General features: G+C 44.9%; 3 protein-coding genes across 9 annotated transcripts in view; 1 reads left to right on the forward strand and 2 right to left on the reverse strand.

Annotated features, from left to right (window-relative positions):
* Positions 1-2,952, forward strand: part of Rcbtb1 (RCC1 and BTB domain containing protein 1) — a 47,477-nt gene extending 44,525 nt beyond the window's left edge. For 2 of the 4 annotated variants that reach the window (XM_087586120.1, XM_087586119.1), the window contains 2 exons: positions 2,142-2,195; positions 2,374-2,952. In XM_087586120.1, coding sequence (XP_087442246.1) covers positions 2,142-2,195; positions 2,374-2,418 — 99 coding nt within the window. In that variant the 3' untranslated portion in view covers positions 2,419-2,952. The remainder of the gene's footprint in view (positions 1-2,141; positions 2,196-2,373) is intronic. The other 2 variants (XM_087586125.1, XM_087586124.1) reach the window with 1 other exon arrangement.
* Positions 503-17,457, reverse strand: Phf11b (PHD finger protein 11B). 4 transcript variants are annotated; one of them, XM_087586313.1, is made up of 8 exons: positions 17,373-17,457; positions 15,027-15,342; positions 10,319-10,426; positions 7,664-7,797; positions 5,858-5,907; positions 4,777-4,908; positions 2,970-3,041; positions 503-1,156 (listed from the first exon to the last, which is right to left on the reverse strand). In XM_087586313.1, exons 2-8 carry the CDS (start codon positions 15,123-15,125, stop codon positions 936-938), a joined length of 816 nt encoding a protein of 271 aa, XP_087442439.1. In that variant the 5' UTR covers positions 15,126-15,342; positions 17,373-17,457; the 3' UTR covers positions 503-935.
* Positions 503-18,782, reverse strand: part of LOC120093070 (PHD finger protein 11-like) — a 49,531-nt gene continuing 31,251 nt past the window's right edge. Inside the window, exon 11 of the transcript XR_015637849.1 lies at positions 503-651. The gene's annotated coding sequence lies outside the window, so the exon portion shown is untranslated. The remainder of the gene's footprint in view (positions 652-18,782) is intronic.

Below are 18,782 nucleotides of genomic sequence, written 5' to 3' on the forward strand. Positions count from 1 at the left end.
GTCATTCCAGCTGATCTGACAGGAAGTGGCTTAGACTGGCCTTGGTCACCACAGTGTTATACAGGAATGATTCCTACACAAGTGTGTGTGAGCACTCATTACAAACTAGACCCAATGTTAGGACACAGCTCAACTTCATTCTGACAGGTGCTTTACTGTAACCCAGAGGATCATGGGAGGAAATTAGAAATGTGAATGTGAGAGGAGTCAAGGGCCAGGGGCAGTGTCGCACGCAGATCTGATGCATATTGTCAGGTGGGGAAAGCCTCCGTTCTCCACATTCCCTATTCCCCTGGTGCTCTTATTCAAAGAGCCCAGTTGAAATGCTGGACTCGGTCTTGAAGATGAAGCTTGCCCTTGTAATGACTGTGCCCACAAAGACACTTCTAAAAAGACTGATGGAGACCCACAGAATTTGTAAGAACAGAATAGTGCACTGTGTCTTCTTACAGCTGAGGGCTGCTGGGAACTGTATTAAAGAAACTGTTGATTCTTCACAGCGTTTTGTCAAGCATTTATTAAGTGTGCTCAATGTTGGGAAGGTGGTAGTGAGCAGAAACCCAGGGTACCAGCGAGCTATGCACAGGAGTGAGGCTCTGCTCCATTCTGATGAAGTCACTAATACTGAGAGGAGACCATGATGACACAGACCTACTGCAGGAGTAGCAGAAGCAAGAAGAAAGCTCTAAGATTCCACAAAAGGATGAGCAAAGGCTGTGGTGTGGCTGCCCCTGACTAGGGTGGGTAGGGTAGGTAGGAGGACTTCCTGCTCCTTAGAGGACATGGGGGCCTGATCCAGTTGACTGGAGGAACAGCTGTTACTGTCAGGAGAAGGCAGGACAAGTGAGATGACAAGAGAGGAGCCAAGAAACAACCTGTCAGGTATGGAGCCTGGCTGAGCAGTAGCAGGTCAGAGCTGGAGGGGACTGGATCTGTCACAGGCTGTCTCCTGAGCCTGCTTGCACTTCAGGAGACTCCTGGCATCTGCACTGGTGGTCCTCAGGAGGTAGCAAGGACCCTGAAGTAGAGCCTGAGGGATCCAGGACCCCACATTCTTGAAATGAGCACAGGTTTTGTTGTAAATCTGCAAGTAACTCAAGCTGCTGCTTCATCTGGTTCAGCCTTTCTTCACATTCACAAGCTTTGCTCTTGATTGCTTTAAAAGAAAGAAAGTGGCTTCAGTGTGTGCAGGAACAGGATTAGGGATAGGTTACTGTCTCTAGACTGGATCCGTTCAGATATCTACATTACAGTCACTGGACCTCAAATGAGAAGACAGAGTGGTCTGAGGAGACAGTCTATCAGCATCTTGGCTGCTCTTCCTAGCTCAGTGTGGACACGCACATGTGTCATGTGAACTTGATTCCTTCATGGTAGAACAAGGTTACAGTGTATTCATTTATTTAGAGACTACAGTATGTTGCTGGCCTTTCAGTGACAACTCTTTCATGAGCACACCTCTGGCTCTAAGGACATTTGGTACATCTCAGCTTTGGGTATGATTTAGGAACAGAAAATGTTTGCTGTAGAAACCAACCAAGGTGATTGTAGTTGGATTTAGAATCCTCACAATTGAATCTTTAAATTCTTAGCTGTCAGAATGACTGCATACCAGTACTTACCTTAAAATACTGGGCTGAGTCTTCCAGACCAGGATGTCACTATATCAGGTAGTGTCTTGAGGTGTCCCTATCATATGCAGTGTGACATTTTCCAAACACATGTAAGTCCAAAGGAAATACAGTTTTTTGACGTTTGGTTTTTTAAAGCTATTCTTATTATCAGACATTCTCAAGTGATTTTCAAAGTTAACTCCTCTGCTGACTAAAACTGAATACTGCAGAGTCCAAATGAGATCAAATAACAGAGTCAGAGTGAAAGAGCCTGGGCACATTGAGGCGACACAGGCGACCTGACTGCTCTTTACGTAAAACTTGCTACCACATAGTTTTACTGACAGGCACATCTGTAGAAAGAACACTAGGGCATTGTGTCATAAATAAGAGGGAGAGAGGAAGCTACTCATACCATTCTGTGTGAATCTGTCCCTCATCCATATCCAGAGGTGCAGGACATGGAAATGTTTAATAATGAAAGGCCATAATGAATGCAATCTCCTGTTGTTTTGTTTTTTAAACGAGGTCTCACTGTGTAACCCAGGCTCCCAGCTCTCCTGCCAACTGCTGGGATTGCAGGTATGTACCATAATGCCCAACTAAACTCATCACATTTCTGAAAGACCGGATCTCCCTATTCCTGACTGCCTAGAATCATTAAAATTAAACAAGCAAACAAAAAACTCAAAAGAAACAAAAGCTACCACCTAAAATTCTTCTTGATTATTCTTGGATTTTTTTTCTTGATTCATTTTAGAATTACAGTACTCAGTGCTTCAAGAGATTTGAACACAAACCTTAGGAAAAGTAACTGGACATCTCTTCATGGGAGAGGGCAACAGACTGCAGAATGGATCACAGTTGCCTCTATCTTGCTGCCTTGAGGCAGAGAGGCTGCAGGAAGCCGCCTCAGCTCCAGTGTCTGCCTGTCTATACAAGGATCAAAGTACTCTGAGCAAAAAACTTGGGTTATTTCTCTCTCCTCGGTGCGCTTTTATGTATCTACCTGGAAAACAGCAGTGATCAAACTACCTACAGCTCACTGCATTTTCTCTAGAGTGATCGTCTATGGATTGATCTTTATCTCCTGGCTCTCTCTCTCTCTCTCTCTCTCTCTCTCTCTCTCTCTCTCTCTCTCTGTGTGTGTGTGTGTGTGTGTGTGTGTGTGTGTGTGTGTGTGTGTGTGTGTGTGTGTTCGTGCTCTTTTGCTGGTCTTCTGTATTGTACTTTGCTGTAACGGATTTTTTCAAAGTTTGACAAAAACTGTCCTTGAGAGAATATTCACTGTTTTGTCACCTGTCATTTTGATCTGAATAATAAATATGACTGTTCCTTATTTTATGAATCACCTACCTTCTTCGAATTTTATTAACGTGTCTTTAAATAGTCCACAGTCAAACAGTAAGATCTTGATCCCTTCATAGTCTAGAGGGAGAAGCAATTACCTGTGTTAATTTTAATGTGAATAAGTCACATGGGGAGAAAGAGAAAATAACCCCAACAGGAAGAGAGAGGATCAGAGAAGGGCAGCTCAGTGCAGGCCCAGCAGGGAAGTGGGAGAAGCCTCAGCTCACTGTCTCTGTGCAGCCAGGACTTCTGGGGAGGGAGCACCTGTGCTCCAGGGAGCCCCAGGTGATTAGGAGGCACCCCAAACTTTGAGAGTTCTTAGTTTTGAGAAAATAAGCAAATAAAATTATGTAACAAAGGAGCTCTGGGAAATGTGTAATGCTAATTGATGTTTTGGTTGTCATAGAGAAAGTCACTTAAAAGTCAGTATTTTACATTGTCCCTTACCGTGTAACGCATCAGATCACCCTAACGAGCAATTACAAGACTTGTAGCTCACATTATATGTTACAGGAGGTCCCAGGGACCATGGACTTGCACACTGTAAGTGGAATTTTTATTCCTAGGAGCCATTCAGAAAGAAACTCCCACTATGCAGTTGATCTAACCAACTACACCAAGGCCTGGAAGATGGCTCAGCAGAGAGGGCTGCTTCCTACCACCTGATGACCCCAGCTCACTCCCCAGAACCCACATTGTGGAAGCAGAACCAACTCCTCTGTCATCCTTTATTCTGTACCTGTGGCTGGGCAGGGGCACAATGTAATATTTAAAAAAATTATGTGTGTGTGTTGGGGGGTGGGGGGCGTTAGGTATCCTCAGAGTCTGTGTGTGTGCGTGTGTGCGTGTGTGCGTGTGTGTGTGTGTGTGTGTGTGTGTGTGTGTGTGTGTGTGTGGTGCGGGGTGGGGCTTTACGTATCCTCAGAGCCTTTAAGAATGTCAGATCCCCAGGACCTTGACTTCCAGGCAGTTATGACCTGCCAGACATGAGTGTAGGGAACCAAATTGAGATCCTCTTCAAGAATATGTGTGTTCTTCTGTACCTGGCTGTCTCTCCACCCCTGTCATAATTCTTTCAAGTCCCTGGATTTATTAAGACAGAAGTTGAGGCACATCAAAATTATAACCTACAGGCTGGTTCCCAGGACCCATGTTGGATGGCTTACAACTGCCTGTAACTCTGGCTCCAGGGATTCATACAGTTCTATTCTCTGTGGGCACTTGAAAACCCATGTCCAGGTAAACACACACACACACACACACACACACACACACACACACATACACACATATGCATATATATATACACACACACACACACACACACACACACACAAATTAAACCTATTTTTTTAAGTATATTTGAAAACAGCAGCTGTATCCACAACAACAAAAGCAGACAACACAGCACAGCTGAAGGATGGCTCCATCCAGCTGTTTGCACCTCTGGGAAACAGAACTCCTGGCCTCAGTGCACTTCTGCCTCTAACTAAAGAATATGTATCTTTCATATTTTGTTCATTTATTAACTGGAAGTTTTAGATTTATTTATTACTTTGTGTATGTGTGTGCATGCCTAGTAACTGGACAAGAGAGGGTGTTGGAATCCCCTCAAACTGAAGCTATGCTTGTAAGCCACCATGCAGATGCTGGGGACTGACCTTGAGTCTTCTGCAAGAGGAACAGTACTCTTGACCACTGAGCAATCTCTCCAGCCCATGATGTGTGTTCTTAAAGAATGGGTTAAAGGAGGGAGGGAAAGCATGGGAAGGTGTGTTTTCTAGAATGTGTTTACATTTAGCCCACTCAGTACCTGACTCTGAAGCAGTATCATCCATGAATCTTCCATGAATTGAAATCATTTTTTGTTGTATCTGTTCAAATAATTCAGTAAGAAGTCCTGCTTCCAGGCATTTCTTAAGAAAAGAAGCTTTGACAGCTGCATCTACAAACAAAGGATGCATTGTTAGGAGGAAATGGACAGCGATTCTCATCATGTGGTCACTTTGTCCTTTACCAGTTGATGGGTGAGCATACATGTCTCCATTACTGTGTAGCTCAAAGAGTAAATGGTCCAAAAATGACATTTCTCTGCTCATAATAACTATGAATTGATGTGGTTTTGTAAAATTTACTTTAATTGCTTGAGATGACAGCCCCTCGTATTTGTCACTGATTTTGTGTTGTTAGGAGATATTCCCTTTATAGAACAAAAGCTACCTGTCCCTGTGAGGGGTAGCATACCACTGGACTCTGGCTTCACACAACCCTATGTGTAGAGACTTGGGCAGTCCTGTCATCGTCCTCAAGTGGGTGCTCCTCAGAAGATAACCCATTGCTTCCTAATCCAGACTTCATCGTTTATATCCTTTGACTAGGGATCTTTCTTATAGTATTTGCACTGAACAAAACAGTTATGAAGTGGGCCAAAGTTTTTCAGAGAGTACTTTTCTTTTGAGATAGGGTCTAAATATGTAGCTCAGGCTGGCCTGGAACTATTCTCTCTCTCTCTCTCTCTCTCTCTCTCTCTCTCTCTCTCTCTCTCTCTCTCTCTCTCTCCCTCCCTCCCTCCCTCCCTCCCTCCCTCTCTCTCTCTCTCTCTTTCTGTATAATATATATACATATATTATAATTTCTATGTACACATTATAATCATTTACTGTCAACACACAGTAATGGGAAAAAACCCTTAATGATACTTTCCAATGAGTTAATGACTACACCTAGCGAAGGCTACTTGCTGCTCTTCCAGAGGACCTTCAAGCATCCATAGTCACCTCCATCTGTTACCTAAGGTATCCACCCACACAAAAAGGTGCACATAAGAACTACAAATGAGAAGAAATGAGATTTGTCTAAATAATTAACTTTCTTTAAACACACTTGAAACTTACCAAGTTGTGTGGGTTCTTGACCCCCTGGAGCATGTCGTTGGCAAAATAATCTGAAAATACAGATGATCAAAGAATCACTGAATCTTTTAATTTGTAGAGTTACACCAACCTTTGTCTCCCTTGTGCTGGTGTTAGAGCTACATGCAATTACACTGGCTAAAGTATTTAGTTTTAAAAAGTAATGTGTCTAAATCCATGTCAAATTGTTAGCCGATATCCAGTATGTGTGAGGATGGCCATTGTCTTTGTGCACTTTGAGCATTAGAAAGGAGACTCTGGTCTCTTACAGCATAAATGCTGGGAGAAGCCTTTGAGCAGTCCTTTTTCCTAAGAACTCAGGTCTCAGATGACAGGCTTCATTCAGACTATTCACAGTTTTGTGAATCCTCACAGTTCACACAGACACATGTGCAGTACTGTGGAGAGTGACTTTTCAAGGTCAGAACTTGGATTTGGCCAGTGTCTTCAGAGAGAAGGCAGCACAGCAGGCTGGAGGACTGCAGTGAGGAGCTGTAAGGGACTTCTCTGCCCAGGCTTGCCTTTGTCTCAGCCCTTAGCAGACCTAGGGTCCTCCTGTTACCCAGTGCCCTCCATGCAGCCTTCCCAGCAGCACCCAGCTCAGTCACCTCCTCTGGATCTGCATCCTCTGAGCACCTTTCATTTGGTCTCAATTGCATTCCCAGAGGGACTTGGATTTGGGTCCTATCTCTCCTGAACATTGATTTTAGGTTTATATACCATGCTTGCCTAGGAGTTTTTAAAACATAACGAAGTATGGAAAATATTAGCATAGACTCACCGGTGTCTTCCCTGTCCCCAGTGTCAGTAATTTTCAAGTCTAGGCAAACGCCTTCCTGCTTCAGCCCCTCCCATGAGCCAGTGTTCATTGAGTCCTCTCTGCACTAATGTACCAACCTAATGAGACCTTGTCAGGTTCATCCTGAGTGTCACTCAGCCCCTTGTAAAGTATCTCAGTTACTCTATGAACCTCAATGTTTACATTAAAATGTCAACATCAGAGAAGCACATTCACTCCTTGAATAAGTTAAAACACTTTGTTTAATTGAGTAAGTATTTCCAGCGTGGTTAGTAAACATTTTTAAAGCTTTTTATTTATCTCCATAAGTTCAAGACCAGCCTGGGCTACTTGGTGAGATACCATCTGCAAACATAAAAACTTGGTACAGCAGGGATTTCCTGTGATTAAAAACGACTGTCATAATAAATTGAGCTCTTTGTGAATGTATACAAAAAATGAAATTCTAAAAATACAACCCCTATTGGTGTCTCCATAATTCAAATATAAAGAGTACTGTTCAATACTGAATGACAAGCTGCGGGCGAGCAAGAGGGCTCTGAAGGTCAAGGTGCTTGCTGTCAGCTCCCACAGCCTCAGTTCCATGCCTGGGTCCAACACTGGAAGCAGAGAGCTCATTCCCACAAGGTGGGAGGACAGACCCATGACCTGTGGATGTGTGAGTGAAGGAAGGTGTCTTCCTGCTACAGAGAAGAACAGGCCTGAACTGGCTCCTGTGTCTTATAGGACGTGCATGCTGCCACTCAGAATGAGGCTCTCCCAGGAAGAAGAGAGTAAAGAGAAGATTTAGAAAGTCAAGCAAACCCCTTGAGTACTTCTTAGTCCTGTCAAGTGCGGAAATGAGAAGCTGAGTTCCTGGTGGTGTCCCATGATCCTGTCCTCACGTGAAACTCATTTGCATAAATTAAGCCTGAGAAGCATGTCACAGCCTAGCCATTCCTTACCCATCCCCACCACTCCACCATGGAGTTTTAAAGCTATTTGATTACTTGTAAGTTCCATAATCCTCATCAACTTGTAGAATTGCGCGGTCCTCCTTGGCACAGTGTAAGTGGTAATTCTTGGGACAAGACTGTAAATCACATCCCACGGTGGCTCCCTTGTTATTACAAAATGAGCATTTCTATAAAAGAATAGATCACAATGAGTTAGTACTCTTTCTTTGCTAAAAAGTAAGGCTGCCATTAAACAATGTTCAAGCCAGTAGCCCTGTGTTCTTCTCCTGGCTATCTCTGGCATATCCCAGCCTCTGTGCCCGCACTAGATAGGAATTAGATTTGGCAACCCATGAGGAAGTTTCAGCAAAACTGCAGCCACCTGGGATCAAAGGCCTGGGATAGAACGTTGTGTAAGTGTCTACAGAGATGCAAAAGCATTAGATGGTTTCCAAAACCAGTCTTCCCCTTTAATAGAGACTCTTTAGAAAGCAAAGCTCCAGGCTTCCTTATCACTGGACAGACACTCGATTTGGAGTCCTGGAGCCTTAGGCCAGAGCAGCTCCTTCTTGTGCCACTAAGACATGTGTGGCCTCAGCTGTCACTTGGTATGACTTCCACCCAGACATTCCTCCCTGGAAAGGTGGGGCCTGCACCACAGAGCAGGAGTTGAGAATTGTGTACAATAAAGTGCACCAGTTTCAATTTTGTAGAAACTAAACAATGAAAACATCACTGAAGACACCATTTTCTTACTCCCTTGATTTTATTGCTCTACCACATCTTATCTGAAGGTGGAGTAGAGATGGTTAGGTGTTGTATGGCTGCAGGAAGCCCTTTGAGCAGTACTAAAGCTGTATGCTGTAACGAGGGGTAAACCAGCAATGACCAACTCCGATTGACCACCCTTTGGATACACGCAGTCCAAGCCCTATAAGGCTCTCTATAGAGCAAGAAACAGCAACCTACAGGCTCCCAAGTAAGGACCCCATGATAATACATAAGGGAACACAAGGAAAAGTCAAAAATAGGTTTGAAAGAAGATTAATATATAGAATGCTAAACCAGAGCATACAGGAGCAGTTATTGAATTGTAGAGGTAAAAGGTAGCAGCGTGAATAGTGAAGGGGAGACTGCACCCTGATGATACACTCGCTGACACTTCCACAATGAGCTCTACGCATCTGAGAGGAGAGAACCTCAAAGGAGAAAAGAACTCCAGAAGATCAGGCTGTGGGCATCCTTGCTGGGCCTTTACATAATCAGTTATTAATGTGGGAGGGCGCAGCCTCTTGAGAGTGCAGCCATCCCTGGGCTATAAGGAAACAGTGAGTGAGTAGCTCTCGCCTCCTGTGCCTTTTCGCATCCCTTTCTGTTGCCTGTGCTTCCAATGCATCTCAGTTTCCCAATAGGAAAGTCCATGAAAACTCTCACGGATCACAACTGCTTTCTCCGTATTCTGTTTACCCAGCTGCCCTCATTCTGGTCTGGGATGTTTCCTTGCAGGCAAATCCTACAACAGTGCTTCTCAAGTTGTGGGTCTTGACCATGGGAACACATATTTCCGAAGAGCTTAGGAACCGGGAATCAGCTCAGTAGCTAAATTGCATTTATAAAGGGCCAAAGAAAATAAATTTATGATTGGTGGTTCCTAAGTCCGTATGAAATGTGTTTCCTTTTCATCATTCCCCACACAGTCAGAGCCTCTGTTCTAGAATCTGAAGATATTCTTCCTTAACTGTCCATGAAGAGCCTCAAATGCAATTATCAGAAAATGATAAAAGTAATGTTTGAGTTCACATTGGCTGGCCACTTTCTAATTAGGAGAATTTACATTCAGCATGCTGGTACAAATACTTTGAAAAAGAAACATACCAGTATGTCGCCACTCATTGACACCTTTCTTTGGGTGTGGTCAGCCATGGTAAACTTGACATCCTGTTTACTCTTCTACAAATGGCCTGTTATAAACGTAGCCAGGAGACACAGTTGACCTTGGAGGAGAGCCTCTGAGCCCTCCTTCTTTCCTGGAAAGGCCCATATGCCCTCAGCTCCCAGGCAGATGCTGTCAGTGATAACCACCCAAACTGGTGCAGAAAGACATCAGTCACCTGTGACCTTCAGAGGACATTGTCCTCCATGTCAAGGATGAAGCCTTTTGCTCTGCATGCTGCCTGCAGCTCTGTGGCAGGACAGTAGAGGAAGAACTGAGATGGCGCTGTTGAGCTGTGAAATTGGAACTTGCTCTGCTGAAGTGACAGGAAGGACTTGTTCCAGCCTGTCTGACCAGTGTTTTCTCTCAGAGAGAAGGGGCTCAAGCCTGCTCTCCTGATGTTGTAAGCAGAGAGCGTCAGCTGAGGCAGGGTCTCACAATCCACCTTCCAGCTCTCCTCATGTTTCTTGAAACTTACTTTACCACAGACTCTGTTTTTAGGTGGAAGGTTTATTTTATTTTTACTTCTGTGTCTGAGAGAACAAGTCTGTAAGTACATGTCTCTGTGGAGGCCAGCAGTGGGCATCTGATACCCTGGAACTGGAGTTACAAGCAGTTCTGAGTTGCCATTTGGTGATGGGGACCAAACTCAGGACTTCTGGATGGGTAGCAAGCATTCTGAACGGCTGTACCATGTCTCCACACCCATGAAGACTGTCCTTTGAACGTAGTACAAAAGACTCATTATTTATGAATAATAAGACATATCAACTTACCAATCTTCTCCCTCTCCAGATCTCTTTCTTCACTGATTTGACAGCAAAGCTTCTGGCTGGATTACGTGGATCATGAGGACCACACTCCACCAGTCCTGATGAATACAGCTGCACAGTGAGAGAAACCCAGAGTTGGTGTGAAGCATTCCTGATGGACACAAGTCAGACATGGTTCTGAACAGGGCTGAAGAGGAGGCAGAGTGGACCAGGACTCAGAGCACTGGCCACTGTGCACTAGATGACCGGATGTGAGCCATGGAACTCCTGTGAGAACCCTCAGTCTGCAGACACAGTTGTCCTTGGTAACTGATCTCTCCTGACTCTGGAGCAAGGCAGACAGTGGCTCCTACAGCACTGTTCTCTGCCTAGGAATGCAGAGCAGGCAATGACTGGAGCCATGGAGTCAGAGAAACCATAGCAAGGGACAGAGGCCATTCCTGGTGGATTCCCAGGCCTTCTTAGATTTCAATGACCATGCCTGCCTCTACACCCATTTCACAGATTTTCACTCTTGTCATTGTTGATATAGGGTCTCACTGTAGTTCAGTCACTGGACTGAAACTGACAGAGTTCACTTGTCTCGGCCTGTCAGTGCTGGGACCAAAGCCATACACAAATATGCCTGACTTTTATGCTGTTTTTTAAAGATAAGATGTATCTATACATCCCACTTTACCTGGACCCTGGCCTCCTCCTTAGTTTTTTGCAGTGGAAATTCAGGTACGACCACAGCTACCCCCAAACTTCCTTGTGTATTTTAGAGGCCACAAGTCTCTTTGCTCATCAGTATTTTAGAGGATGGAGAGAGGGCTCAGTTGTTGAGCATGTGTACTGTTCTTCTAGTGTTCCAGAGGACCTATATTGTGCACTCAGGTCTAGGTACCCAGCTCACAAGTGACAGAAGACCACCTCCAGTAGGTAACACACACACACACACACACACACACACACACACATGCACACATACTAAAATTGTTCTAAAAGATTTTTATTAAATAATTAAAATTCTTTACTAAACTATTATACAAGTATTGTATTAAATATGGGTGTGTGTATGTTCTGTGTGATTTATATCCTAATGTGCATGAGTGAGTGTATTTGTGTGTGTGTGTGTGTGTGTGTGTGTGTGTCTGTGTGTGTGTGTGTGTGTGTTTATATTGTTATCTGCTTGGAGAAAAAAGAGACTTACTTTGGCTGGCATTCTCTACAGATCTTTAGCTTTTTTCTAAGATTTTTTATAAAAATGAGTGTTTTTCCTGCATGTATCTATGTGGATCACATGAGTGCTAGTTTTGGCCCAGGATAGAAGAAGACATTGGATTCCAGGAAGTGGATTTACAAATGCTTGTGAACTAACCCTGTGTTCTGAGAACTGATCCTGGGTCCTCTGCAAGAGCAGCTTAACCACACAGCCATCTCTCCAGCACCTCTCCATCTATATTTTTTAATATAGCCACTCCCTGACCTTGGAGAGCTCACAAGTTGGGCTCACCTGGTTGGCCAGCAGGGTCTAGAATCCTCCTGTCTGTACTCCACAGTGTGGGGCTGCAGGCAGTGTATGCCAGGTGGAGATTTATGTATGGATCCTGGGGTGGAAGTCAGGACTTCATACTCAAGTTCCCAGCACTTCCCTAACTGAGCCACCAGCTTTCTAGCTCCAGAGAGCTAAGTCTCCCGAGTCACATAAACCTAAACAATGGGCTGGCTTTCACTTGAAGGTTAATGTCACAGAGAAACTCAAAAAACTGAAGAGCATGAGAAACATGAGAAAAAACTTGTGACACTTTCATAGGCAAAGACATTTTGTAAGTATTAGAGATTATAATGCAAATGTGAATACTCGCATGTGGAGGTCGGAGAATGACCCTGGGAAGTGGTTCTAACCTTTCCCGTGGTTTGGAGTTAGGGTCTCCGTGTTTCTGCTGCTCTGCTCCAGCTGCAAGCTTAGTGCAGGGATCTGTTCTACTTCATCAGGATTAAAGTTGTTCTCAGAAAGATGCTAAGAGAAAATCGTGGCCAGGAAGGTGACTCGTCAAGAACAATCACTTGCTGCCAACCTGACAATCTAAGGCTCTAATGTGGTGGAGGAGGGAAGGAAATCCTGCAAGGTGTTCTCTGACCTCCTCCTGCATCCTCTGGTACATGCATAAAGAAATAAATGGATGTCGTTTTTTCAAAGGCCAGCCATGGATAGGAAAAAATACCATGTATACGTCTGATCAAAGACTTGTGTCTAGAGCACAGGAAAGCCTTACAACTCAATAAAACAATTCGGTTTAAGATGGCCATGTGGCAGGGGACAGAGAAGACCCTCAGTGAGTAAAAGCATTGGTTGAGCAAGCCTGACAGACTGATCTCAATTCCCCAAACCCCAGTAAAAAGGCAGGTGCTGTGGCTAGAACCACACATCTGCTATCCGGGTGTCCCAGAGAGAGAGGAGAGCGTCATCCAGAACTGCGCCTGCTGCGAGAGTTGTAGAACCCATGAACAAGGAGGAAGATACCAGCTCCGGAGAAAGCTGCCCTCTGACCTCCATGAGCATGCTCTTCACGTGTATGTAGACACACGTGTGCACACATACACACATGTACACACACATACACATATAAAAACATGTATGCACACACATCTTTTTTAATAGACAGGCTCTGTGATGTGTATCAAAGGTAAAGCATTTGCTTATATTTTCCATACTCTGGGTTTGATCCTCAGCAACAGGAAAAAGAGAGAGGTTTAAAATCCAACCTGATAGTACAGAGTGAAAAATACACACATGGGAAAAGATAACCAAGATTAACACCCCTAACACAAATTAAAATCATGGAGAAAACAGTGTGCAGGCAAGAAATAGCCTGGGTTTGAAATGATAAACATTTTAGTGTGAAATGCACACTTACTTTATAACGTGGAAATTCTTTAAATGCTTTCCAAGGGGATTAAAGGCATATAGGAAACAAAGGCTCATACATAGATGTTCATTGTAAATTTGCTGTCACCTCATATTGGACAGAATGCATAGGTTGATAGACAGATGAATAGTCTGTGACCTATCCATTAAATAACATAATATAAAGGCAGGGAAGCAAATAGTTATACATCTGTCTAGTATTCTGAAAGGACCAGTTCAGGGCGCTCAGGTCCTCTCATGCTGAATATTTTATATGAGGATATAAAACCGTATCACATATGCACAGAGCCTGTTGTCGAGTTTTCTCTCAATGTGACCCAAGCTAGAGTTATCTGAAAGGAGGGAACTGCAAAGGAGAAAAAGCCTTCATAAGATCGGGCTGTAGGGGATTTTCTTAATTAGTGACCAATGGGGGAGAGTCCAGCAAATACTAGATGTTGCCATCCCTGGGCTGCTGGTGTTAGATTCTGTAGGAAAGCAGATGGAGCAAACCCTGAGAGCAAACCAGAAAGCAGCCCCCTCCTTGGCGTGTCCATGGTCTCCTGTATTCAGGTTTCAGCCCTGTTTGAATTTATGTTTTTAATTCCTTCTATAATGAGCAGGTATATGGAAATGCAACCAAATAAATGGTTTCCTCCCAATTTGCTTTTGAGTCATGGTGTCTTGGAGGCAGTCGTAGAAGCCCTAACACACATCGCTTCTCGGCCTTTTGGCTAAGATCAAGTGTAGAAGCCCTAACACAGCCTATGCATGCCTGTCTGTCCGTTACATCTTCTCCGGAATTAGACAATATAAATGCTACTGAAGTGTCGTCTGCTATAAATGTCAATGCAGCACAGCAAGAAGAAGTTCATGGGTATTCCCCATAGGCATAGATATCCTGAGTCGTTTGACTGAGTGCAGAGATGTAGAACGCAAATGGGACCAAACGCACACAGGCCCAGGAGATGCTCTGCATCACTGGGGAGCAAAGAGACCACACACTAAGGAGGCCATGCTGCAGCACTCCCGTCCTGTGATCTCTGACAAAATGAGCAATCCAGAGGGACATGGAGTAAGTGTGGGCTGACTGCAGAGAGGCATGAGGGGATGTTCTGGGGTCCTGGGAACTCTCTGAATAGTGACAGTGACCACATGGAGCAAGTATGTCTCAAAACACAACTGCACACTGCAGTCACTACATTTTTGTTTTAATGAAAAGCATATCAAGAAAGTTTACTAAAAATACTGGCATGTCAACAGACAATTGGAAGTGACTTCAAATTACCAGGAAATGTTATAAGGACACAACAGGTTAAAGGGAAAAGGCTCCCTGCAGCCCCTGTGCTTCATTCACCCCTTGGCCATGTTGTTGGGACGGCTGGTGAAAACTCAATGTGGCTTCTAGGTGGCGCTAGAGAGGCAGTGCTCATGTCTGACCTTGATGGGTAAATTGCACTTATGGGACACAAGGTCCTTGATGTAGAAATACACACTCAAGGATACAGGACAGATGATTCATAATTTAACACAGATCTGATACCTTGATGTGGCCCTACATACCTGTAGACTCAGCACTCAGGAGACTGGGGCAGTTAGAACTAAATCAGTATTTCCACCTCAAAGGCCCTCTGCCCCTGCAGACATTATGACTTCTGTCATCATCGTCTTCACACAGAGATCTTCCGTGCTGGTTGTGAGGCACCATGTGAGTGCTGGGAATGGAAACTAGTTCCTCTGGAAGAGTGTCTGGTGATTTTCACCACTGACCCACTTTTCAGTCCTAAACATGTAGTTTTAAAGTTTTTACCAGTAACTTACCAGACAGTTTTCATGAGCTGCTATATTCGATGATGGTTCGAAGTAAATCACACTCCAGTCATGGCCTTCAGGGCAGAGGGCACATGTCCACTTCTCCATCTTTTTGTCACTATTAGCGTCACCTATAAATAACAACTAGGTTAAAACAGAACAGCACTTCATGGCCTTGGTAGCTCCTCCAGTCTTCAAAAAGGGGAGAGGACCCTCTTCTCAAGATGGACTGTAAACTCCTCGAATAATTACAAATCAACGTCTAATCTGTGAAAAGGAGCATGTCTTGTGTGGTACAGCCTCTGTTCGGTGCTGAAGACCAGTGCTGTCAACAGAAACAGAGCAAGGCACATAGGTTGGCTATGGGCTCACTGAAAAGCTTCTAGAGGTCTTAGTGAACTGATAAAATATTCATGTAAAAAAATTTGTGATGGTGTCTGAGACAGGCATGTAGAGCAAAGGTTGATCGCATGTCTACTTAGCAGAGACAGTGGGCGTAGGTTCACCTGTGTGGCCAATGAGCTCCCTTACCATAAGATCTTGGTCTAATTTACAGTGCAAGGCACTGCTTCCTCCTGCTGGTCCCAAGTCCACTAGAAATCAGTTGGTCCCCCCTATGACACTGTGTCACTCTTCCTCCAGGGACATGTCCTGCCGTGCTGGTTGTAACTGTAGCACAGTGCTCACAGCTGTGTGAGATTGTGGACTTCTTTTATTCTCCAACAAACTACATGGCACTTTTCAGTACTATGAAAGCCACCAAACAGGGAAGAACCTGATTATTGCTTAATTTCTCTGTGACCTGTGCCCAACAAGATAGTGTCTGTGGCAATAGGGTCTTTTGATCAGGTTCTCAACTGGTCAATGTGCAGAGAGTAGATGTGTGTGGAATAGTCAGTCATGAACAAGACACTAACAATCACCAGACCCCACCAAGGCTCCGGGAACACAGTGAAAGTTAGGATGGATGGATGCTAAGATCCATAGAAACAGGGTCTTGCAGGATGACAGAAAAGCTGTGATCATGAACTCAAAACAAGTGGGGTTACCTGCAGAAGGCCTGCACAGGATCAAACCAGATAAAAGGGGGCCAACATTCACTAGCATCAACCCCTAAGTGAGGAGATCTGTCAGTTGATGGTGTGTGGGGGAAGGCCTGGCCACTACCATGAATTAGTGGTTGACCACACACACACACACACACACACACACACACACACACACACACACACACACACACACTACACAGATGGAGAAAAGAGCAAAGGAACAGTTGAGCAACGCAACGTAAAGACTCTCAGCAAGGCAGGAGCTAGATGAAGATCCCAGTAAATCTGTCAGAACACTCTGTGTCTGCGCAGGACACTAGTTATACAAGATGGAAATTCCACATAAACTGTCACCAAAGAAGTTTTAAGCTCAATGGAATCACAACGTATATACATATGTAAATACACTCATACATACATACATACATACATACATACATACATACATTAATCACAATACATTCCAGATACTAGAGCAATGGCTCACTAAACAGGAGCACTAATTAATTTAAGCAGACGACCATGGCCCAGTTCATGGTGAGCTCTAACCAAGCCTAACTCTCCATCCAGAGGGAATCCTAGGCTGCCTGCTCTAAAGAAAGAACATCGAGGACACACATGGTACACAGATGTTCATGCAGGCAAGATAGTCATACACAAAATAACGTCAAACATACACTGGCTGCAAGAGGATTACAGGCTGGAATTAATGAGTAGTTGACTGCAAATTTGGCTGTACACATCTTCACCAAGTGAGTGATAATGGTTGCCTGGGTTGTCTCAGGGATGGAGGATGCTTTTGCTGAATGTAGTGACATCCTTTGGGCAGTGGTCACTGCAATCACTGTTGCTAGAAAAGGGCTGAAAAGGTGTGGCATTGGTGCCTTCTTGGTTGTGATGCTCTCACGATAAGAGAAAACCATCTCCAAGCGAATGTCAACAGGGGAGACCCTGAAACATCAGCCTGCACAACACAAGCTTTTAGGACACTGAAGGCTACTTGCAATACACAACCCAACCTGTTTCTCAGTATTCTCCAATTCCCCTCCAAGAGACCTTCTTTGCAGGTTCCCAGCATCCCCATAAAATCTACCTCCCCTTCCCAACAGTATGTCTTGAGTAATTATTTCACAGTGCAGAGCTCCCAGATCTGTGAAGCAAGGACCCAAGAGGATAGAATAGCTTTCAGTGCCTACAGATTTCCCACATGCTGTAAGCCCCACTCCAGCCTCAGCATCATCCTGCAGTCTCCCTTGGGGGAAGTGGAGTGGGAGCTCTTCCTGCTGGTCCACACCCTAGAACTCACCATTCAGGACTGAGTTGGAGCCCCCAGGTTCCTCTTGGGCCATGGCTGGGTACCTGCACTTCTTGAAGTGCCTCTGTAAGTTTCTAGGTTCTAGTTTCCTTTTCTCAAATTGGGGTGGAGCCCACAAACAGGAGTCTGAGAGGAAGTGCAAGTTGAGAGCAGTATGCTAGCACATTTTCACCTCGGAGTTGCCATTTTCAAAAGGGCTCTAGTTTAATTTCTCTGTTGATGTAATGAAACCCAAGGTCCAAAGTAACTTAAGAAAGGAAAGGCTTCATTTGAGCTATGTTGGGCAGTGGACTGTGAGAAGTAGCATGGTCCTCAGTTGAACTAAGGCTAGAATCCCCAGAGACCATGCAGGGACAGTAGTAGCTTCGCCTGCTCCCAGGCACCAGGTCCCTGTCACAAACCACAATCCCTCCCCCATAGATTTATGGCCAATAGACATGTAAGGGCAATTTAGCAAGACCCCATGTAGAAAAGGACATGACCTGTGGTCTGTAGGCTCAGGATAGATCTCCATGCTAGTGAAGTAAATGGAGGCCTGGAGGGCTTAGCCAATAAACTTTCCGTCCCAGACCTCCTCTCTGTAAAAGGTATTTAATCTCAGGCCCAGTGTAGTATGGTTTTACACATCCACCTTCCTCCATGGCAATAAAGGATTCAGAGCCATGGACTGTCTCTTTTCATCGGGATCCACCTTGGAGACATATGGAGAAGTCCTTCACTACAGAGACACTGTCTAATCTCCTGTAGAAGGCCTCTCTCCACTCCCAGCCACAACTGCCTCCAAGCCAACCAGTTCAAGCCAGGAAACATCCTCATGGGACTAACCAGAGCTCTCTCCCTTCTCCCTCCCGCCCCGGACCCAGACTACATCCAGCCCTAGGGCCCACATGCTATTCTCAGCTCTTCTGAGACTTCCAGCAGTGCCTGGGTGTCCAAGAGCCTGGGAACTCCACAGCCCAGGGACCAGTGAACCAGCTCCATCTGTCCCTCAAGCTAGCCTGTGCTTCCCCACTCCTAAGTAGTATCCCAGGGCTTCTCTCCTGTCCAACATGCTCAGGGCCACTGCCTGGGTCAAGCACAGTCAAACTTCCCTTGTACTGTTTCTCCAAGCAGACAGGGGACCCACAACCATAAAGGACTAAAAGTTGCAGTCATCATGCCAAGAAAAAGGGAGAAAGCGGGAGCAGGGAGGCTTTCTGGATGCTTCCCTTGGCTCCCTAACCCTGCTGTGCACTACAGCACACAAACACCCCCCATGCTGGAGCTGCACACAGTGACCTGTCCCTTCCTCCATCAACCCAGTCAGGAAAACGTCACTCGGGCCACTCTGATGGAGTCAAGTATGGAGAAGGTTCCTCTTCCCAGGTGTGTCAAGTTGACAACGTCAAACAGCCATCGATC

This window comes from Rattus norvegicus, chromosome 15 (assembly GCF_021556685.1).
Source record: "Rattus norvegicus strain SHRSP/BbbUtx chromosome 15, alternate assembly SHRSP_T2T, whole genome shotgun sequence".
Lineage (NCBI taxonomy): Eukaryota > Metazoa > Chordata > Mammalia > Rodentia > Muridae > Rattus > Rattus norvegicus.

What these genes read in the sequence shown, in the direction of transcription:
- Phf11b (XM_087586313.1), bottom strand. Translation starts at nt 15,125, where the DNA reads ATGGAGAAGTGGACATGTGCCCTCTGCCCTGAAGGCCATGACTGGAGT. An exon ending in TCTGGAGAGGGAGAAGATTG is followed by an intron (nt 7,798 to 10,318) that starts GTAAGTTGATAT and finishes ATTCTTTTATAG; the next exon opens with AAATGCTCATTTTGTAATAA. An exon ending in GTTAATAAAATTCGAAGAAG is followed by an intron (nt 1,157 to 2,969) that starts GTAGGTGATTCA and finishes TTTCTTTTAAAG; the next exon opens with CAATCAAGAGCAAAGCTTGT.